Source organism: Amblyomma maculatum, chromosome 11 (genome assembly GCF_055883805.1).
Source record: "Amblyomma maculatum isolate TAMU_Amacu chromosome 11, ASM5588380v1, whole genome shotgun sequence".
Classification (NCBI taxonomy): Eukaryota; Metazoa; Arthropoda; class Arachnida; order Ixodida; family Ixodidae; genus Amblyomma; species Amblyomma maculatum.
In genome coordinates this window covers 31,152,932-31,177,203 of record NC_139354.1, presented here as the reverse complement: position 1 = coordinate 31,177,203, position 24,272 = coordinate 31,152,932, and the positions used below count along the sequence as shown (strand labels likewise).

At 42.8% G+C, this 24,272-nt stretch overlaps 1 protein-coding gene across 1 annotated transcript in view; it reads left to right on the top strand.

The window, feature by feature from the left end:
* LOC146173368 (uncharacterized) overlaps positions 1-24,272 on the top strand; it is a 38,228-nt gene that overhangs the window by 13,306 nt on the left and 650 nt on the right. The window contains exons 6-9 of the mRNA XM_084585183.1: positions 9,305-9,368; positions 9,896-10,119; positions 14,774-14,810; positions 16,029-16,577. Of these exons, the coding sequence (XP_084441309.1) occupies positions 9,305-9,368; positions 9,896-10,119; positions 14,774-14,810; positions 16,029-16,577 (874 nt within the window). The remainder of the gene's footprint in view (positions 1-9,304; positions 9,369-9,895; positions 10,120-14,773; positions 14,811-16,028; positions 16,578-24,272) is intronic.

Genomic DNA, 24,272 nt, shown 5'->3' with positions numbered 1-24,272 from the left:
GTACCCTTCTGTAAACGAATGCCGACGCCGCTGCTGAGCTTTGTAATGGATTGTTGTGATAAAGCAGGCTGGTTACGTTTGGCATGTAAGTTGTAGCTTTCGCTCAGAGCGCAATCATTTTCGTACTATATTAAAGGCCTATAAAATTTTGTGTGCGCTCAATTTTTATCCATGCAATAATTTTTAAAAGGCATTAGTTTTGCTTCTTCTACATTCTTCATAGTGCCGCTTTCTGGTTAGCATTTCGGTTAGCAGGGTCACTAAGGATGCGAAGAAATTTCCATGTTTTGGAGACAGTGAGTTGGCCCCAGATGTTATCACATAGGGTACGCCATTTTGATGGGAGAGAGTATTTGCATAATCAGCCACGCTGCGGATGAGGTCGGCGATCTGTTGTTTAAGCTTGCGTTTTTAGCTTTTGCTTTTTCCAGCACTTCATTAGGCGATCAAGATATCCTAATTAGTTCTTGTCATTCCTGCTGTCTCCATGATAATGTGGCGCAACGACGACACCTTCAACCTGGTCTTCAGGAGGGGGCATGGCACACGTACGCCAGCTGCTGCTGATTGGGGCTGCTCACCTCGAATCAGGCATGTAAGAAGCACAGTGTGATTGGCGGGGTTCTGGCAGGGGTTTAAGTCAGGGGGTCTAGGAGTGTCTGAGACCCCCTGCCAGTTTTTAGAAAGGGTTTGAAACCCGTGCGCTCGAAAGTATAAGGACTGCATGAATACGAAGCAGGCTGTCATCTCCTAATTTCTTCACTGGTTGTTAGAACATTTCTCTGTTGTTTCTGCAATTTGCAGTGAGATTTAATAAGAACCATTAAAATTTCCATGACCCACAACGGAGAAAAATAATATTTCCCATTTACATAAAACGCTTTTTCCCAGTCGCTTTTTCTCCAGTCGCTTTTTCTCTCACCAGTCGCTTTTTCTCTCACCCTCATTATTTCCCTTTGGAATCAGTAGAGATCCCCCTCCGATAGGGCCAGACTATTGGCCTCGATATCGAGCAGAGTCGCCACCTAGCGTCATAGTGGCGAACCCTACTCAGTGTGGATGCGTGTTCGCGTCGCGCGCCAGCCCGCAGGGATTACTTGCACGTGTGGTGTGTACAAGAGTGCTTTTTGTTTGTTTCACAGTTCCTGTGCGCTGTTGCTTATTTATCTGCCCCTTGAAATATGAATAGGCTATTACTCCACGCTCCAATAAAAAAAAAATACTTGTCCATATCGAGTATGTCACGCTGGAAAGGACATATTAGTCGCGGTCTTCGGCGCTTGAGGTTTTTTGGCAAGCGGTGTCTGAAACAAAGCGCTGCTGTCGTTAGGAGCCGTGTCAAAGCAAAACAGGTTCCTGCCGTCGAGACAACATAATTCAAACGCATTTGCTCTCTATTCACAGAAACAGATCATAACAAATCACTGAAATTAACAGTGGAGAAAGGGATTTATTTTACTACCAACAAAGCCCCAGTTAAAGGGTAACACATGGTATTACACAAGTGGAACTAGAATAAGCAATAACTACATTTTATAAAATTTTCTTCATTTTAGTAAGGAAATTCATTCAATTGAAGGAAAAAAAAGTTTAGGAACAGTTTTTTTGTTTTTTTTTTGTAAACTGATACATGTTCATTCCACTTCTGTAACATAAACGCGCCTTTCATCACTGCTAACCTTAGTATTCTGCTACAAGCCTTATGTTAGGACTGTAATAATGTATTACATATTACAATCTTGAAATCGCGACAAGGTTTGGGGCCATTTATTCAGCGAGCACTTTTCTGAAACTTACAATTCAGAACGTAGCGTTCAACATTATTGTTCAGCCTGTTCCTCTGTTTTCACTCGAAATCATATTCAAGTGTGTACCGCCACCTAAACATACTAGCTAACACAAACTGTTGCAAAAGAAACAACACAAGACAGCCAGTTCAATAACACGCCCGCAGGCTATGGGAATTTTTTTTTTTCGTTTGACCATGAAGCCGCGTGATGCACAGAAGTCACGCAAGCTTATTTTACAAGCGAAGAACTTTTCTCGAAAAAGGTTTATGTGCAAGCGTGATTTTTTCCACTCAGATTGATGTTGCCTGTCCAGTTGGTCAGCAGTGGTCGCATTAGTTTGGTTATGTACTTAGTGTGACTGCGGTCTTCTCTCTCGCAAATCAACTCCGGAAATTGCACAAAATAGGTAAGAAGGGATGAAACCAACATGCTGCTTAGCTTGCTGCTTCTTCTGACCTCCGGCCACTTCATCACCATACTAACAAAGGTGCATGGTGATTTTCAGATACCTTAGGCATCCATCATCAAGAATTTTTATAAGTCCAGGGTTTTGCAGGAATCACAAGGCACAAAGTTAATAAAAGGATGGGGACTAATAAAATAAAATTAATGCACTTTAAAGTAAGCACTAGAAGATATTTAAACTTTGGTAATAATTATAAATAATGAAAACACGGGGGTTTGAAAACAGAATAAATAAAAATGTTTCATAAGATTTTGTAAAAATGTTCATACTTTCTCTTCACATGGACGTGCAAGGTAACCAGCCAAGAATGAAATCAGTGCTGACTCTGTGTCAGCTGCTGGTTCACACCACACATGAACGACTCGAAAACTCTCTCGCAGCAGGCGTGATGGCAGTGGGCCAGGTACGACTTTCATAATCACCAATGCCAAGTTTTATAGCTGCCTAATTGTTGATTGGTGTATTTGCAGACTTTGATGCTTGCAAGATGCCAACCTGCATAAAGCATGGCAAAATGTGTATAATCTCAGTCGATTTTTTTTTTTCGCTAGTGGTACCTTCAGTATTTTCTCCGATGGGAAAACTGCAGCCCTTGCATCAACACTGTCGTTTCCGCCGTTGAATTGCCTTAGGCTGCTAAAAAGTGATACTATAAGTTCGCTGTTGAGGGCCTGCTTTGGGACATATCGGAAGCTGAAAATAAGATTCAGTATGCAATTCACTAGTAAGGCACACAGAAGAAATTGTTGTAAGATACTTGGTGTGATCAAGAAGGCACTTAATTAGCGCCACTGCTGATCTGGTTGTCATGATTGTTGCTTCGTACGTTTGCTTGGTTAGCTTTTGCTTCGCCGAGCCTCCTTGGACCTGAATGTCTTCGATATGGCAAAGTCCAACTCTAACCAAGAGAGCCGCTCGTCTTCTGGCAAATAGAGCGGCTTTTCTTTGTGTCTCCATGGCTTCACTTATGCGATGTTGTGCAAGGCATACCATTTTGATATCATTGTCATAAAAGTGATCGTGGCGGAGCCATCTTGAAACTCACATATATGGCTCCAGGATGACACTGGGGGTTGTCCAGGAGAAAATGAAGTGTAGCTATAACAAGTGGGGAAAATATATCTATTTGCCAGCGCACCTTCATTTTTTCAACATTGTTTGGCTCAACATGAGCCCGCGTGAGTATCTTAACTTGTAATGTGGGTAGTTCGGGAACACGGAGGGGACGGCTGGAGGAAGCAGGATCTTCAGTTTTATGCTCTTCCTGTAATCGTCATCTGTGAAGTGCAGTGTATACCTGTGACTTGTCACTCCGCTCCCACCGGCTTCCTTTTCCGTCCTAGCCCTCCCGAGGTATGTTTTTCAGCCATGCTGCTCGACACTGTGAATCGGGTACGGGATCTCATGGTAACCGATCGTCAGATTTTTTCTTGCATTCGTGGTGCACAGCGGCAGTTGCCTGGCATGGTGCTGCGTGCGCTTAGGACGCTGTTGACACAGGCACCGATGAGGCGCATGCAGAACTATCAGATCCACGCGGTTATGCTGAGTAGTCAAAACGCAAACACGCGCCAACACAGCCAGCGCAGCGCGCTCTTTCCGCGTCGTCTGCTCCTCCGTGCCGGCGGCGTCTCGTCATAAAGTCCCTAGTTAAAGTCCCTAGATAGTAGTGGCGCCCCCGCGGAGAATGACGACGGAAACTGTAACTTCTCCCAATACGCGCTTCCCCAGCCATTCAGGCGCGACGCGACGGGCCGCACCAAGTGCGCGCGTGCCACTACACTGAAGTTGACCATTCTCAACATTTCCAGTTATAATTATTTTGTGTTGAACTAACAATTCAAAACATATATAATAATATTTGGCTAAACAACATTTTACGCAGTTGATGAACGCACATGTGCAAAGCAATATTCGGGGGCGTTGAACACTGCATATGCCTGTACGTTTTTTTGCATATACCTATATACTAGGTGTCGCATACTATGCACAATAAACACACAGCGGAAACTTTGTGGTTCTTGTGAAATTACACACAGAGCGCGCATAAATTTTGCAAAGAATTTATATGCTACTTAATTCACGACTTTGGGCCTGCTTCGTCAATATCGCGCTGGAGTGATCGCTCTTTTTAAGTGCAGTTACCTTCGCAGCAGCCTCTGTGTCCTTTTCTGTACGAAAATATGCCCGGGTAGCATCACAGATGAATGGAACCCACAGCGTGGTTTCCTAGCTGCGTTCGATTAAGATCATACGCGCACGGAGTATCACGTTAAACTTCTTATGGCCTGGTAGTATATACACCAAAACGTGCAGCTGCAGGCGTTTGTTTTTGCGCTATTGGTCGTGTGGCCGAAAAGAAATCACATCAATTAATAATTGCAAACGTACTGATCAAGTTTCAGCGCAGAACTGCAACGCACGTTAATTGCCAATCAATTCGTCGCCGAAGGGTCTACAATTGTCGCGCTCAACGCCTCTGCCATTCGCTCTCATCTTTATCCGATTGCAAGAAACAAGTGAAAACAGGTACCATTTTCTTTTTAGTGCCTTATGGTGCAATCAAACGCACCACAGCTTGCAAGAATATCGGGAATTATACTCGAAAACGCAGCAAGCGCCGCGCATACAATGCAGACGGCCCATGTTTTTGCCTACACGAAAGTCACTGCTGTCGCCAGCGCCACCGCATCTCCACTAACGCACAATGCGTAATATGGAGCGGCCAAAGAAACCCTTTGAAAATCTTTCGCCGTGACAGAAGAGGCGCCAGTTAAATAAAATTCTGTTAAGAGCTTCTACACGTAGCCATGATGTAGCTACTCTCAGCCTATCACCCAGGACCGCAGCGACGGGACTAAAGCCGCTGGTACCAAGCTGGTACCGCCGGCACGCTACGGCACGCTGGCCGCATGGTGATTCCAACCTTGGTAAAATTGAACTCAATTGTATAATTAGTATTTTATTCTCATAATATTTTAACTTTTTTATCTTCATTTGATTTGTCACTTGAAATTATTGTATTCGATTCTTGAATTGATTTGTTAACTGCGGTCCTGCACGTTGACCGTTGTTCCCGCGCAAACTGCCAGAGAAGCCGGAGAAAGGAACTATAGCGGTCGCTCAGCGCCCGCCGTTCCTTCTGTTGTCAGCATCAACCCAGAGCGCCTTGGTGTGTGATCGGCGCCTATTCGTGGAGAAGAAGCCGTAGAAATGAGCTATAATGGTCGCTCCGCCGCCTCCATTGAGTGCTTCCTTGGTGTCATCAACCCAGAGCTACTTGTGTAGGAGCGGCGCCTATATTCGGGTAGGGTTCTCTCCGTTTTTGATGCGTAGTACTCGATTGTCAACTGGGATAGCATACACGCGTAGGTGTTTTATGTGTATCCAGTATCCTGAGCGGATTGTCAGGTGTACTACAGGCCTCATATGCATCCACGTGCACGCGAAACGTAAAATATGTACCGCGACAAAAAAAAAAAAAAAAAATGCACGCCGGGCAAAAACTAGCTCTCCCTCACTGGAATTATTGCCGAGTGCATATTCATTGACTTGCTTCATCGTCAGCGGGGCGTCGGTGTTATTTATTGCTGCCGACTCGGGTAGGCTTGCCCTGTTTCTTTCCCTCCTATTTTGTATTGTGTGTGCCGACCTGCAAGATCTGCTATGATAGTGCCTCGTTTAAAACTAAGATGAGCGTGTAGGTGGTCTGTTTCAACTATACTCGTCGGGTTGTCAAGTACGTGCCGAAGAAACCCTTTGAAAATATTTCGTGGTGGCAGATTAGGCGCCGGTTAAATAAAAGGCTGTGGCTAAAGGTACTGCGGACGGACCCGATCTGAGAGGTTCAGGTTTACTTCCGACCAACCCGATAAACGTTTCTTCAGGATACGCAAGGTAGATGGCTCTTTTGGAGTTGGGATACGTCGGAAAAGCCGGATGTGTAGTTGGAGTATAAAGGAGGCCATGGTAGTTGTGGCGTTGTAGTGGTTTCAAAGTTAGTAGACTAGGTTGGTGGTTGCAGCAACCACCATTTGCAGGAAATATGTACTGCATACGTGGACGTGAAATATAAAATTACGAAGAATAGCACAGTGGCAAGAATTGTGCCTAGAATGGGTGATAGACTATGCTATGGCATGATAATAGGTTTACGTGAGTTGGACCGCGGCAGAGTGGCAAGCACAACCAGAGCGCAAGTGCATGTAATGGTGTTGACGGCCAGCCCACAGACCGCGCGCCCGCTCATTTGGACCTCGTTATAGTCTACGACTGTAGTTATGTACTTCTGATTCTTCAAAGTTTTCTCACTGTCATCTGTGATGAGATGCGTCACGTAACGCGTCTCCTTCTGCTCGTATTGAGGTTACCACCACAACACTCCTTCCTGACCCCAAATTGAAACTACGGTGTATACTGTTGCGCTGGGCAGCGAACTCTGGATGACTGTCGACGCACAGGTGTTTTTAAAGCAGTGGGATCACTAGCAGGTGAGGGGGTAGCAGGACTCGTGACGTTTGGTTCTATTGCTGCCGGCACACTGTTGTGCCGCACTCCCCAGCGACTGCGATGTGAAGACTGGCGTTGGGGTTTCTTGGCACCACAGTCCTTTCTGGCCCTTGCATGATTTGCTCGTCCCCGCGGTTGATGTCTGACCCCTCTTCTGGCCCTCCGAGCCGGCGCCGCAAGCGGTCTCCATGGCGGTGCCACACAGTGCCATCCTCCAGTACTACCTCGGCTGATGACGAACTGGTCGATGCTTTGGCGATTGCTGGTACCCATCGGGGCCCCAGTCTCAAGAGAATTGCTCAATAACAGGAAGATGTATTAATGATAGAATGAGGGAACATGAGAAGTCCATAGAAAATGGCAAAGGGTCAAATTTAGCCTTGCACTGCCAAAAGTGCAAGTGTGAGGCGTTGTTTAGTAGGTTAAACATATTAGGCAAGAGTCGGGATAAGATGGCACGCGAAATTTTAGAGGCGTATTTGATACAGAAGAAGAATGAAAGATGCATTAGTGAAGCTTCGTTGAGTTTACGTAGAAAAGAATTTAATTTTATTGAGCAATTCTCTTGAGTTATGCAAAGAACGAGATTATTATCGGGCCTCAAGCTGTTATTCTTGGCCTAAAGTTGTTATTCTTGGACTCATCTTACGTTTTTGGGGCCATGGGAGTTTACAGAATTTTTTCCCCCTTAAGTACATGGGCCCCGTGGCTTCTTAGATGTTGGCAAGATATAGTTTCTCAATAGATAGGGACTACTTAGGTTATGGTGTGTAGATGGACATGTCCTACTGTATTTGCTGTATTTGTGTGGTGGTGTTTTTAGTGTATGATTTGTGACTATGTGGTGATATTTACCTGTCCAGTGTGGTAGGAGTTATTGGGCAATGCAGTGGTGTGGATTTACAAGACAGTATAGAATTTGTGACTGTCATGTTTGGTCGATGTTTTTTGGGCTGAGAGGAAGAAAGTGTCACTATCCCCTTGGTAAAGAAGAGAAAGAATAGAAGAAAAGAAAGAAGAGATTGGTCACCGCCATGTTTGGACAAGGTTATGGTGTGCGAGGAAGAGTGTGACATTTTCCCCTTGGCAAAGAAGAGGGAGATGAGAAGAAGAAGAAGTTGAGACGTGCCTGAGTGTAGAAGAGGAAGTGTTTTCCGGTTCTTCTTACAGTTGGTAGTGTGCGCGTGTGTTGTGGATCTTCTCCTGTGTTTGTCTTTGTTTGCGCCACATATCTGAATACGATGATGCATCAGCCTCTTTGGCTTTGATAATTGCATGCCCTTGAACTTTTCTGTGGGTGTTACACCAGTTTCAGTCATGCACCATTGAACTGATTAGTCGCATGCATAATGTTGGCCAACACAATGCCCACGAACAGAAAAGCCGCACAAAGCAGTAGCTGAGTCTGCAATAATGTTCGAATTATACTGAATCGGCACATATTCGACATTAAGTGGAGTTAGCAAAAATATGCTGACTTTGGTCGGCTTCTCGACTGTCTTGCCTTTAACTAGTGTATTTGCAACTCTTGGGGCAGCATGGTTGCAGCCATGGCGACTTGGGATATTTAAATATTTACAATGCACTGACAGCTGAAGCATGCACAGTGCATTTCTTAGTCAAAATGTTCATGTCGGCTGGTTACCAATTTTAAATAGCCTCCAAATGCCATTTATTGTTGTTCCATCTTAGCAGTGAATGGTCACTTTGAATATAATAGTAAGATTAAGTAAACTAGCTATGATTGGGTACAGGTATACCTCCTTACCTTTATAGCTTGACGCACAGCTTCTACTTGTGCAACCACTGAAAACAGCAGCTTAAGATTGTATCTCCCACAAACAGGACTGAATACATAGTTGGTGTACACAATATATTTCAGCTTTGAGCTGTCAGAGCAGCCAGTATTGGGCTGATGTTTCTCCGGAATCAGTGCTCCAGATATCCTGTATCAATCAGGCCGTAGGCCTTTTTCATGTGGCTATGAAAGATGTTTCTCAGGAAGGCAAATACAGCAGTATATTTTAAATATTAGATTACCACCAGCCCACAACAATTCCCATTAAACATCACGAGTCTTTTCACGTTCATCTAGTGGCAGAAAAAAGCGTGGGTCAATGCTGAAAGCCTGCAAGATATGATTAATACCTTCGTGTGAGCCAGTTGGTAAGGCATCGTGGAGAGGCAGAACAATGGAGACATGGACACCAAGGCAGTAGTCCTGTTTTTTTCTTGTCTTGTTTCGATGGTTCCATTGCGCTGCATCTCTCCATGATGCATGATATGCACTGTATATAGCCAGAGCTGTCATGCTACTCAGCAAACTATTTTTGCCACCACGAGGTGGCCTTGCTATGCCTTTAAAACTTCAATGCAAGGCACCTCTGGGGTGGTCTTGAAATAAATGGTTAAAACAGTCGAATTGACATAAGCAGATGGATAACTTGTTGCACATGTCCTACAAAACATAACTGGTGAGCTGAATCGCATTTGTCTGTTGAATACTAGGCATATCATTTATTTTCTTTTGTGTTAAAAGGACTTCAACATATCCGATGCTTCAATGATGAGCTTTCTGAAAGATGCCGTGGTCGACATTTCATGTGAGCACAGATTGGCTGTCGTGCTGTGTGGGGATTTCGTAGAGTGTAATGTGAGCTGGGCTTCTTTTGCTGCACACACTTTTCAAAATTTTTATCGAAAGAAGAAAATAGCAAATAGTCTGTAGCCATCTTTTTTACATTGTCCTTGATTTCACCATTGATGCTCCAGCTTCTCAAGTATTTCCAGCATTTTTATTCTGCTCATTCCGTGTGACCAGCACACTTTGAAAAGTATTTTTAAACACAAGATGCGTTTAGGTCTCATTGTTGGCGACCTTAAAGTGATGTCGAGCCAAAGCCAAGAGCCAACATCCGGGCTTTGATTTCCAGTAATCTGGGCACCAAACAAGATTTAATGATACAAGTGTTCCAGTCTCTGAGCCCTCTTACACGGCTTCTTCTAAGTAATGTTTTTCAAATATATTTTGGTCCCCCAAGTTACAATTCTTAATTCAATGCAGATGAGACATGCACTGTTGCAGTTCTTATTAGAGGTTATGTCCATTTAAGCTGTTCTTTCTTTTCAGGCATCCACACGAAGATCACAGTTAGTTCAAGCTGCCAGCAGAAAGACTACATGCTATTAGTGTTCCTGGAACTAATTGTTAAAACAGCCCCGCCGGGGTGGCGCAGTGGTTGCGGCGCTCGACTGCTGCTCCCAAGGATGTGGGATCGAATCCCTGCCTCGGCGGCCGCTTTTCGATGGACACGAGAAGGAAGGCACCCGTGTGCTGTGCGATGTCACTGCACGGTAAAGTACTACAGAGGGTCGAAAATTTCCTGAGTCCTCCACTACGTCTCTCATAGTCTGAGTCGCTTTGGGACGTTAAACCCCGCAAACGAAAGCAATTGTTAAAATAGCATCTTTTGAGTGAAACGTTAGTGTGAAGTGCTGCATGTTTCACTTCGTGTCTGTACTGCCTGCATGCTAAAGAAGCTTTGCGATTATTTGTGGGATATGGTATAGGAAGCACTAGTGCATTGGAGCCATTGTATTTCTTGTGCATTATCTGTAGGATGCATTACTTTGCTTTATGTGGTTCATCTATTGTCTCTGATTTGCACAAGTGTGTTTCTTTGGGGCCTGGTACTGTCCAATTGGAGTTTGTTAACTTTGTGAAGTTTCAACCTTGATTTTATACTTATTCATGTTATTTTCTGGGTGAGCTGTTTCTACAAGATAATTGATTTCAGCTTTTCTTGCTGTGCAGTAATATGCTGAAGCAAAAGCCTTTGTGCTGGGCTAGAAGTTTTCACAGACTAACAATATTGTACCTTGACAGTATCGTTATTGGAGGTAGTAAATAATTGAAAAGGCTACCTGCAGTTATTGCTTCATCTGACTCTATTTTGAACCAACACGACAACAACACAGAAGAATTTTTAAAAATCCTCTGATAACTTTTCCATGGCAGGATGGCCATCTGCCTTGGTGTATGGAACCATGACAGACAATTGGAGCTGAAAGCATAGCCGGTAAATGCATTCCTGCACAAAAAGAGAAATTGTTCTGGAGCTTTTCCTTTCTTTGATTTGGTTCCTCAAGTTCGAAAACATTTTTCTTTTTTATTGTAGTTACATGCCTTGCAGAATAAAATGCCTCTTTACAAATGCGGTACAGGCCAGGTTCCCGAAAAAAATCAAGTGCTGATTATATTCTTTCTTTTTTATATAACATTTTTATTGCCTCAGGAATGTGTCAAAAGAAAAAAAGGGGCAATAAATGAAAGAAAAAAGTTTAGCCGTTCTAATAAACTAACAGGTGACCAGACGTAGATATAAAACTCCGTTTAACCATGCTCGAAGGTAGAATAGGATTCCCTTTGCTCGCATATATACGGTCCGATATTCACGTCTTTTTATTTTTCATTTTCGATGCTGAACATAAGGTTTTTTCCCCTTAAATTGCGTTGAAAAATATGTGTGTTCCAAAATGCAGTTTTTTTCTTCTCACTTGCTCTAATTTTGGATTTTACTGCTCCGAAACTATGGTTTCCCTGCTCCAAAAATTCTTACATATCCTACTGCAGCTGTTGTATTCTTGTGAGGGGGTATGTCCTTAAATTTCATCCAGCCCAACAACATTAATCAGTGTATCATATTTCCTAGTGTCACCTTAGTTTTGGTTCTTAGTGGAAATTAGGCAAATAATCTGTACAGTACCGAGGTCCTTAAGAAGGCCTCAGGTGTGAAGAAAATTGGGTACTGTAATGCTTATGCTCGTCGGGTGTCGGGAGTTTTTGGTCTTTTGTTTTATAAATTTTTTAGTCATTATTTTTACTGTGCTCTAGCTGTGCTATATAAACGAATAGTATTTTAATCAGTGCCACTGTTTGTTTGCACCCACCGTCTTCTGTTAAATCAATCCTGTATCTTTCAATATAGTCCAATCTGCTGCTTTGCTCTAAACTTTGACATGTTTCATTGAGGGCTAATAGTCTTATGAAATGTGAATGGAGCCATAACTATTTTCTGATGGCAATGCCTTTATATGCAGGGAATGTTCCTGGAGCATCTTCAAGGGAGTTGTATGTGCTATTGTTTCAGCAGGCGCCCGCTGTTCAGGGAATGCACTGCAGACTTAGATTTTGAATTCTATAATGGCACGATGGAGCCCAAGACTGCCTAAAATAACATTTGCAGCTGCTGAATACTTTGTGACGAAGTGCACAAACTAAACGTTCTGAAAGCACTGTGGAATCTACACTGCAGAAATGCAAAGGCCTAAGCATTGCTGGTTCACTCGGTGCATCACGTTTGCTCTATTCATCATTATCAACTAAATGCACCATCCTTAAAAGAAGTCGTATATTCTATCACTTCAGCTGTACGTCAGAAACCCAACCTTACAAGTGTAGCGCCTGCTACCAGGGGTGCTTTTGCTCCCCATATTTAACCATATGCCAACCTCTAGCCAGCTCATCCTCATTGTCTGTTTCTAGCCAACAATTGCTTCTTGTTAACTGTACAGTGTTGATGGGCCACAGCTGCTGTTTGGATGGTGCTATTTTTCACTGAATTCCACTGATTTGAATCTCATTCTTTTTTTTTTTTACTTTTTGGTGATTGATGTTTGTTTCTAGTGCACTCAGCGTACTGCTTGTACTGCTTGTTTCATCTGTTCTGTTTCTATTTATGCACATGCTAAGGTGTTTGTCAGGTGGTAAAAAAAAAGATGTGGGGGGCGGGGAGGGGGGCTTCATTACGCTGCTCGCCTAACCTCGAGTCGCCTGATTTGTTCCAGTATTATGCCAACATACAGTCGAAATTTACTACGTTATGTAACATGTCACCAGACGTAGATATAAAACTCCATTTTAACAATGCCTGAAGATTGTGCATGTGTAGCCTGGGGGTAGAGTGTCTCTGGATCCTATGTTTGAATGGGTTTGATCCCAACCTTCCCCCTCCCATCTCAAAGGAACTGCCTATACAGGCAGATCCTGGCAAGTCGGCCATGTCATGTGGTCTTGCGACGTAAAACAACCTGCTGGCCAATCAGTGTCATCTATCAAACCACCTGCTTGAGGTAGGCTCGTGATTTTTTGCTCACGATGCAGATAGCAGCCTATAGGCTAGAGGATTAGGCCTTTATTGCTATCAAATTAAATACATTTGTGCTATGAGTGGACATCTGTTAGATGGGCAAGTCAATGAAAGAAAAACTTTGGGGCACTTGAGTCATCTTGGGAATGTAATGCGGCTGCATTCAAAGTAAGAATGCTGCTTCAGGCTTCTGGCATTGCAGCCTGATACGACCGTGTTTTATAATTTTACAGTGTGAAAGGCCCCATTCTACAGGAAATCCAGCATTGGCTTTGCTGCGGGGATTAGCGTCGAAAGATAGTGAGCATATCTCTGTCATGTGGTAGTTGGAAGGCAACATGGCCGAGCACTGACTCGTCAGTGGGCGGTGTTACGTAACATTACTACATGCGCTCACACACTCGGCTTGCTCATGTGAGGTGGAAAGTTGGTACAGGCTGTGCTTGAGTGTTCGACAGATATTCGGCCGCATGGCCACAGCTCGCCACTTTCACCACATAGAGCGTGACAGATGATGACATTGACAATGTGCGGGCCACGCGCTGCCAGGACTTGACCAACCTTCTAAAGTTCTTTGGTGCTGAGGCAGGCACGTTACTCATATGTCATGCAGGCATCTTCGTGCATCTGGAAAAGAAGGGCTTTATACTATGTCAGGTGGCTGCTTGAGACTAGTGGCTGGATAACTTAGGTTTGGATCTTATACACATAGAAAAGTATGTGATATAGAGACACAAATTAGTACTTTTATAAAAGGTGAGCAACAACTTCATGTACATAAACAAGGAACTACAAAACGAGCTGCAAATGGGATTCATTAACCAGTATTGTGTCAAACTCTTGCATGTGGACATTATGCATCACCCATAATTTGAATTGCTTTTTGAATCTTTGTGGTACTTATAGGAAATTGTTGATCCCACCCACTGTCACTATTCTTCACCATGTCACATGACGAGCGCAGCTGCCAATGCACATGCACATTAGCCATGTCACATGTTCTCATGATCTCACACATCCTGCTGATCGATCAGTGCTCAGCCCTGTCACTTACCAGAGTGCCTGCCAGCCATGGCATGAGACAGATCACTGTTTATATTTTATTCAATTTTAGTTCTCTTCAGCTCATTGCTTCATTTAGTTTTGGCTATTAGCGTGTGAATTTATGACACCACTCTCCCTTTGCCGTGGCAATAGGCAGCGGTCATTTTCACTTATACAGTTCCTTTTACTGATAACACAATAATAGTATAGTTCCTTGCCTGTACTGCCTATGGCACGCGAATTGACAAGTGACTAGGCAATAAAGCATGCTTGAACTGTAATGCCCCTTTTTAATCCTCTTAACTAATTTGTTTTTCAAGGACAGCCATGGCCCGTAAATTGCAAATCTTTAGTTGTTATTTTGGTTTTATGGTACTAAATTTATTTTGGTACTAAATGTATTATGAGGTTTGTTTGTTATCTGCTTTACTCCGACAAGTGGTTAGAGACCTCAACTGCTGAACGCAAGGATGTAAGATCAGTAACTGCTGCGGTTTCCACTTATTGGTGGAGATAAAAATAAAGCAGCCCTGTTATATGAGGTGTCAGTGCACTTAACAAACTCAGAGTGTAAATTTCTGGAGGCATTTTTACACCATCTGTCGTAGTCTGGGCCGCTTGTAGATGTCACTCCTTAAACTAAGCAATGAAACATTACCTTCCTCATCTTGAACTGTAATGCCCCTTTCTAATCCTCCTAACTGATCTGTCTTTCAAGGACACCCATGGTCCGTAAATTGCAATTCTTGAAAGTTTTTTATTTTGGTATTGAGAGTTATTCACTTAGGATATTTTATTGTTTTTTTACCTCGCAGGCACGTGAAGGATCGTCAAGGCAATTTGCACAAGCTGGTAATGGAAGAACCGCTCGAAACATCTGCCAGTGTTCCTGGATCCAATTGATTTACTTTGATTTTAAAATTTCGTATGGAGTGAAATAATTTGTCTGTTCTGATGTACTTCATATTGGACTATTTGTCTACACACTAAAAACTTCATGCTGTAGAAACTTCAGGACTTTTTGTGCAAGTTCTTGGTGAAAAACATTAAGCTGGTGCATTGGCAGTTCCTGTAATACCAAACATATTTTCTGTAAAATTTGTGACCTTGCTTCATGTGCTTCATTACCTCTGATTTGAGCAGCTGGCTTCCTTTAAGTAGCATCTTTTGTGTCTGATGTAGCCTTCTTTCAGTGCTGTATGACCTCTCACTGATGTTTTGTTGACATTTCAGATTTTGTATTGTGCTGCTTGCACATTTGGCCTTTCGACTGAGTACATCTTTATATATCTATATTTGATATCACTGGGTTTTCTGCCTCCAATATGGATGTGTCGATTTCGAGCCAACTATGCCTGCAAACCTCCGACTTTGTAACAAGTTCTTTGGTAAAATGTAGCTTTCTACACGTTTCCATGCAGCAGTTTGCATTAGTGATATGGTTTACTAGTACTTCTTCTAGCAACTGCAAACATAATCCTCAACATATTACATTGGAGGAACTACAGATTTCAGAATCAATGCCTGTTTAGCTCCTTGGACAATTTCATAATTACAGGATATATACATTACTAGCTAGAGAAGGGATGCTTTGATTACATGCATGCAATGCTGCTGTCGGCTTAGTTCCTTCCCAAAGATTTACTTCCTATGTTCAGGTTATTGAACATTAAAGCTTGATAGGAGTGTGGGCGCATTCTAATGTGCTTTAATGGATATGACATATCACTGTTTTTTTTTTTTTTGTCTTTGTGTGACTTAAGCTTAGTTATGAATCAAGGGCCCCATTGTTATAAAGGCGTGGTTACCATAAATGTGCGGGACAAGGTGCACAATATGTTTTGTTTGTATGCTTTACTCAGGCTAATCATTTTTCCTAATAAACAAACATTAGAGCCCCTGCAGGAAACATCGTGTTCAGAATTTTGCCAAAGGTGGAGTTATTGGCATGCTTAACCGATTGACTCCGGTGCTGTACATGTTTGTGTGCATGTTGTGGCCCTGATACCAAGGGAACTGTGACGTGATATGCTGTAGTTGACTGGAAATGGCCTTTTTTTCATGATGCAGGTTCTGTCACGGCACATTACGACCATGGGCCACCTTCAGGGGAAAGCTCACTTGTGGAGGGTAGCCCTGCCTCCCACTGCATATCAAGGCCTCATGGTGGCATGGAAAATATGCAAGATGAAGACTCGAGCCACCAGCGACACCAGTGCAGTTACTGCAGCAAAACTTTTTCAATGAAGTACAAACTCGATCGGCACCTTCGCGTCCACACTGGTGAGCGTCCGTATCAGTGCGAGTTCTGCAAAAGCAGCTTTGCAAGGTCATCGCACCTTAGTCAACACCTTCGCGTTCATACCAGTGAACGTCCTTATCGGTGTGAGTTCTGCCGCAGCAGCTTTAAACGGTCATCACACCTGGTTCGACACCATCTCATCCACACTGGAGAGCGTCCTTACCAGTGTGGCCACTGTGGGAAGGCATTTTCAGCGAAGAGCGTCTTGGCTGCACATGTCAACACGCACACGGGCGCGAGACCATACCAATGTCAGTTGTGCCCCATGACGTTCAAACAACATGCCCACCTCGCAGCACATGTACGATCTCACAAGGGTGAGAAACCATTTCGTTGTTGCTTCTGTGGAAGTGCATTTACTAGGAAGTACAGATTAAAACAGCATGAAGAGAAAGAACACTGATTTGGCACTGCTGTTCCATAATTGTCTTGTGTGTTTTGATGATGTTACCTCTGACAAGTGTCCTGATTTTTTTATGTATGTGCTTATATTTGTACTGGATTTTATACACTGACCACTTCCATGTGGGAAATGGACAATTGTATGCCTCAAGCAAACTGGAATACAGTTGTTCTGTTGGTAATTTGTATTCCTGATATAGCATGTGTGTACTAAGATCCCAATTGTGTATTTGGGATTAAAATCAAAACTTTATATTGGGAATTTATGTTCAGCTTTACTGCTGCTTCAATGGTACAGTGAGACCAAATTCTTGATTTCTGTCAATACATTAAGGTGTTCAAATCTTTTAGGCTTCTTTCTGAAAGGAGTTTTATTATTACCTACAGTGGTGAAGAAAAATGCAAGTACTGACTGCAAACAAACTGAATGATGTGGGAGCAGTTTTGAAGTGAAAGCTTCACTATGCCAGCGATCTTGAGCCTTCAGCATCAGTGTCTGTAGCTGTTGGTAGGGGCAGTGGCATGCGGTAGCTGGCATGGCTAAGCACTAACTGGTCGTAGGGTTTTCTGACATTACGTTTGCCGGGAGCTGCCAATTCGGGTCGACACTAGAGCGCTTCCTTACCATTGTGACCGCTGTGGGAAGACATTGGCATTGAAGGACAACTTGGATGTACATGTCAACATGCACGCAGGCGTTGAGGTCGTACCATTGTCAGCTGTGTCGCATTTCCTTCAAAGAGCTTGGCCTTCTCAAAGATCATGTGCGATCTCACAAGGGTGAGAGGCTGTTTCTGTGTCGCTTTTGTGGAAGGGCGTTTGCTGGGAAGTACAGCTTAAAACAGCATGAAGGGAAAGAACACTCTTCTGACACTGCATTTTCATAATATTCCTGTGCATTTCGACTGTGTTAGTTAAAACAGGTGTTCATAGTTCTATGAATGTGCTTACATTCGTAATGTCAGCTTCGACAAGCATTCTTGGTCCTGATTATATGCCCTGAAATCATACTGGCATAGAGTTTCTCTGTAGTGCCATGTAATCCTTTAAATGAAGCACATATGTGTGCTAAGCTCTCAAACGCACTGTAGGGGGTGAAGTCATGAACAGCATCTGTTTCCATTTGTAATTCATATTCATTGCTTCTTTAAGGGCTATTGAGCACAAACTGAAGTTGGCCTCTCTCGACAGAATAACCTAAATTGCATGGGTGCACCTCTCATAAAGCAGGCTTTTTATGGGGAAAAGGAGAAATGCAGCAACCAAACATATTTGCAAGCAAACTGAAGTGCTTAAATGATGTAAAGAATTTTTTGTGCAGCCGACCTCCAAATACGATTTTCGCTGCAATGGATACAATTTTAGCTGTTACACAAACATCAATTTACAGCTCTAAATTGCATAAATTTGGTTTTTCTTTAGAAAAAGATAGCTGTCCAAATATGCGTTAAGGTGACATGCGGCAAGTATGTTGTAAACTTAAAAACCTAATCATTTGGAGCAGAAGCATGTTTGTGGAGTGGAACAGCAAGCTTTGAAAGCAGGGAAATGCTATCTCCAATCGGCCCTATTTTCCTGTCTTCTGCTAATCACCTTTGTTCTGTCATCTTCAATAGAAAAAATTTGTTTCGTGGTCAAGACCGTTACAAGAACATTAGAAAAAGAAAGAGTAGCAATGTCTATTTCTAATTTGAAAGCTGATGAATTAAAATTACCTTAGCTCTGCTTCACTTTGTGAAGACATAGTGACATCTTATGCATCTGTGTAAAATTGTATGCATCCATCCGTGTTCATTGCACGGGCTGCAAAACTGTTTTATCAAAAACGATATTATTGATGGATAGCAAAAACATCAAGGATTTACGTTCCATGGAAACTGGTAGTGATTGTATCAGCTGACCATCTCTATTGATGCATGATAATAAAATGCCATTATTTTAAAACAGCAGTTGATTTTCACAAGGTGAACATAAAACCTTAGAACATAGTCTTTGCTATTTTTATAAGATTTCAGTTTGAAGTGCTGTGCTTGTCTTGCCATGTTTGTTTGCTTTCTTCATACTAATCTATTTTATACTACAAGCTTGTTATTTTCCCAGATTTTTTCTTTTGGTTTGTTTGGAGAAGCGTGAAAAGACTCATTATTGCTTGTGTTCTGGCTTATATACATGCATTTATTGCTTTCTTTTTTGCTTATAAATCTTATTAGCCTGGAAGTACTTGACTTGAATGTGTATTTCCAATGTACATGTATGTTTTTCTCATTTTTGCAAGGCATGGCTCAGACTCGCATTTTAATAAGCAGTTCATTAAAGTTTTTAATGAATCTTGGGTTTCTCCTGCCGGGGTGGCGCAGTGGTTACGGCACTCGACTGCTGTTCCCAAGGATGCGGGATTGAATCCCGGCCTCGGTTGCCGCTTTCAACGAACCCGTGTGCTTCGCGATGTCAACGCACGTTAAAGAACCCCAACTGGTCGAAATTTCCAGAGTCCTCCACTATGGCATCTCTCAGCCGGAGTTGCTTTGGGATGGTAAATCCACAAACCGAACCGAATCTTTGGATTTTGTGGCACTGTTCTTTCTCTCCAGTTACCTTTGAACCTTACCAACTGCCCAAGACTGATTTAAAGGGCTCCTAAAGGGGTACTGTCAGTAATGTTGTATTAGAAGAAATCCATTTAAGCGATCTTTTTGAGTAGAGTCAAATAGCCTATAATTTAAAGTACTTTTTAAATATAACTCCTGGGAAATGCTCTTAACTGACTAGCAGAGCTCCCCATGCACTCCCTTCCTGATGATGTCATTGGGGGTTGTTGGGTGCGTCCACTCCCGAGTGACATGAGTGAGACAGGGCGTGGTGGGGCGCTTTTCGTTTCTGCATGCCAGCTTGTGCCAAGTTGAGGGGATAGAAGGGTATTGTTCTCAATTGTAGATGTTTTATGTTCATTGCCAATGAAGCTGCTTAAAAATTTCTCATTTTGGAACGCACATGTTTTTGTTTTATTAAATGGCTTTCCAGAGATCTTTTAAGGAACACTGGAGTCTTAACCGAATAATGAGATTAAAGTTGTAACAAGTCATATCACTCCTCTTCTTTCTTTTCATTCAAATGAAGCAGCATATTATTTTATACATATCTAACAAGATCATTCTTTTCTGAACGAATTATGCACAGAACTCGAAATGTTCCTATTACTCGCGTGCTCAGCAAGTTGTCAACAAAAGTCACGTCTCATTACCAGTCGTTCTCTAAGTTGGTGCTTGACAATGTACCATAAAGCTGCCCTCAGTGCCTGGTAGGAAGTGTTGAGGTCCTCCATGTGTAAAATGTGGGACCTTCCTTTTCTCAAGCATTCCCCTTATTGATGACACTAGAGGGCTCACATGAGGATCTTCTTCTGCTCTTCTGTATCTGGCAGCAGAAGTGCCCATGCAAGAGCATTCAGAAAATAAATTTTTGCACCAATACTGCCACGTTTCAATGTGCCAGTGCTCTGATAGTGCCGTGCAGCAAACGTTTCTCTTGAAGTGCCACTCTTTCATGGAAAACCTCATAGCGTCACTTTTGTTGAACTCATATATGTGCATCATAAATCAGTTTTACTACTTTTGACACTGACTTAATCTTGTTTCTCAAGGCCTTTCTTTTCTTTAAGAGACACTATTTTACATTGTCGTCATAAATGCCATTGTGACATTCTATGTGCATTTGAGTATTGCTGAAGCCTGAAAAGGTGTTCCTTCACTTGAAGGTGTTCCCCTGCAATCACGAAACATTTTGTGCGTACAAGTTGTGGTATGCAAGATAAGCATTTGTTTCATTCCTCACAGTGTGTGCAGTTATTTCAGCTGTGGAAAATCGACTACAGAGCTTGCACTAACCTTTGCTGTCCAAAGCAGGCACATAGCCAGGAATCTCTTTCTGCATAAGCCCAAGGTCACTTGCAGTTCTGAACACAAAGAAGGGGAGATGGTTTGCAATGAGAATTTGTTGAAAGTCCACCAGAATTGGGACAGCCAGCCATATTTTTTGGAATGTGTCTCCCTTTTGATGTGGGCAGAAATCATCAGTATGTTGTGTTTGTATTCTGTCTGTTTTTTTGTTGCAGTGCTCAGCTTGTCAGTATTTTACTTTTGGAAGCAAGGATTGATGCCATTTCTTTATTTCAAGGTCGACTGGAACTGATCTGGTTGGTACATAGCTTGTATAGTGTCAGCTTGGCAGTTAATGGAAACAAACCATTTTCCTTCACCGCCCATTTGCAGGGTTCATACAGAATGAGAGTGCTGGTTTTTTGGTCTATTGGCAAATTGATTAGGATGAGAACTGACCAAGTATGTTGCAGTGCCAATTTTCTGCAGTTTTTTACTGAGCACATTGACGAATCTAGATGCCTTGTATGAATGATATGAAACAAAGTAAATAAAATGCGCCACATTTTGCTACCAGTCAGTTCCCAGCCGATGCCGAGGTCTAAGGTTTTGTGCTTCATTTCTTATGATCACTCTCAGAGTGCCTTGCATGTTCAGCTTGATGCAAGATCTTGAGCTTAGACTGAGCTTGGTCTGGCCTGCAAGTCATGAGACAGTCCAGCATGCCACAGCCTGCAGAGGACGTAGGAAAGAGATTTCCAGCATTTGTGAGCTTAAAAAGGATTTAACTTTTCTTGACACCGATCGGCTCGCTCTTAGGACACCTGAAACGCTTCACATTCCAGCCCCATGCAACAGTGCTGCTAGAGCTGAAGTTTCACCTATGTCGGTATTATCAAACGCTGTCCCTCTGTGTGAAACAGTACTGCATGGTGTTGCCTTGCACGTTCAGTATTAGAGAGCAATACACTGCGTTCCATGACACTGGCCAAAAATATTTTGCCGCATGCATGCTTCAATTTTTAAGGCGAAAGCACGCCGTGCACAGAAAGGTGATCAGGAAATGACCGCCACTTTTGCAATAAAAAAAAATTATCCAATGGGAATCGAACCACTATTGGTCAGATATCCAGCCGAGCATTCAAACCACTAGTCAGCACCGCACGGGTTGAGAAACGATTATTCTTGTTCAACGACAAGCTTGCCGTCTCCTGTAGGAGGTTCCAGTGCTTCGAACCTGCCCAGCTCCAAGTTCACAGGATAATGTGTCAATGGATCCCCGTCCACTGCGGGCTCCAGGGGAAGAACAGGCCGAAGTTGAATTGAAAAGCGCACTTAGCAATGTCGTCCAAACAGCTGTGCCTTTTTCAAGAGCGGATACGACATGCCTTCTTGCGAGTTGTATGAAGAATGCTACAGCAGCTTACTGGGTCCAGCCAGAAGCCCGACACATTCGTCTAAAAAGGCTCGATCGAACATTGAAATTTTATGTTCCGCGTGATATTCCGCGTCATCAGGCATGCTTGATACATAGACTTCGCTTAAACGTCGGTTTCACGCGCAAGTAGTTGCATTTAATTGGACAGGTGGACTTGCCGGAATGTTCAACTTGTGGCATCCCAGAGACTGTGGACCATATATTATTGGTGGGCCCAGTGTATGCGGGCGAAAGAAGTGTGCTAGCCGCTTCCTTGAAGCGTTGGACAAGAAGCCTTTGTCGAAGGAAAGGCTGCTGGGCAGTTGGCAGGACAAGGGGAAGGGTGTCCAGGCAGTGCGTGCTCTTTGCCATTTTTTGTGCGCCAGCGGGCTTGATTCGCGCTTGTTAGGCAAGCTACTGTGCCTGTATATATATTTCATATGCCTTCTCCCACATCGTCACCCATCATGATCTTCTTTCTTCTCCCCTTCCCCAGTGCAGAGTAGCAGGCCAGATTTGAATTATTCCGGCCAACCTCTTTGCTTTTCCTTTCAATAAATCCATCTATCCATCTATCTATCTATCGACAAAGGATATAGGAGGATATGTGGTCGAACAGTTTTCATGGACGCGGTAGCTACCAGACGCGTGATGTATGCAAAGCGAGCTCCCGTCTGAAACTATGAGTGTTTGGTCCCAGCAAGCATCAGGAACAATAGACGAGTGGTAGTCAAGGATTCCTCAATCTCCGACAACTAGGCGTTAAAGCCAACACCAAAGGCTTTATGATTTATGAATAAATCGGCGGTACAAAACTTTGATGTTCAATGTTACCACAGCCACTGGTTTTTATACGCCGCTGTTACAAGTTGGCAGACCTGCTTTGCCTTTTGGCAACTAAATGTATTATGAGGTTTGTTTGTTATCTGCTTTACTCCGACAAGTGGTTAGAGACCTCAACTGCTGAACCCAAGGATGTAAGATCAGTAACGGCTGTGGTTTCCACTATTTGGTGGAGATAAAAAGTAAGGCAGCCCTGTTATATAAGGTGTCAGTGCACTTATCAAACTCACAGAGTTTAAATTTCTGGAGGCTTTTTCACAGCATCTGACGTAGTCTGGGTCGCTTGTAGATGTCACTCCTTAAACGAAGCAATGAACCATTACCTTCCTCATCTTGAACTGTAATGCCCCTTTCTAATCCTCCTAACTAATCTGTCTTTCAAGGACACCCATGGTCCGCAAATTGCAATTCTTGAAAATTTTTATTTTGGTATTGAGAGTTATTCACTTAGGGTATTTTATTGTTCTTTTACCTCGCAGGCGCGTGAAGGATGGTCAAGACAATTTGCCCAAGCTGGTAATGGAAGAACCGTTCGAAACACCTGCCAGTGTTCCTGGATTCAATTGATTTACTTTTATTTTAAAATTTCGTATCGAGTGAAATGATGTCTGTTCAGATGCATTTCATATTTCACTTTTTTGTCTGCACGCTCAAAGCTTCATGCTGTAGGAACTTCAAAATTTTTTGTGCAGATTCTTGGTGAAAGAAATATAAGCTGGTGCATTGGCAGTTCCTGTTATACCAAACATATTTTCTGTATAATACCCGGAAATGTGGCACGACAAACACAAACACAAGCGAAGAGACACAACACACATGCTTGTGGTGCGTCTCTTCGCTTGTGTTTGTGTTTGTCGCGCCACATTTCTGGGTATTATGCAGCACCAACTAGCCCCTCAAGCCGTTATTTTGAGATGCATTTTCTGTACAATCTGTGACCTTGCTTCTTGTGCTTCATTACCTCTGGTTTGAGCTTCCTTTAACTAGTATCTTTTGTGTCTCATGTAGTTTCCTTCCATTGCTGTATGACCTCTCACTCATGTTTTATTGACATTTCAGATTTTGTATTGTGCTCCTTACACGTTTGGTGTTTCGACTGAGTACATCTTTATATATCTATATTTGATATCACTGGATTTTCTTCCTCCAATATGGCTGTGTAAATTTCGAGCCAAATATACCTGCAAACCTCTGACTTTGTGACGAGTTCTTTGGTAAAATGTAGCTTTCTACACCTTTCCATGCAGCAGTTTGCATTAGTGATATGGTTTACTATTTCTTCTAGCAACTGCAAACAAAATCGTCAACATATTACTTTGGAGCAACAACAGATTTCAGAATCAATGCCTGTTTAGCGCCTTGGACAATTTCATAATTATATATACATTACTAGCTAGAGAAGGGATGCCTTGATTACATGCATGCAATGCGGCTGTCTGCTTAGACAGTTCCTTCCCAAATATTTACGTCCTATG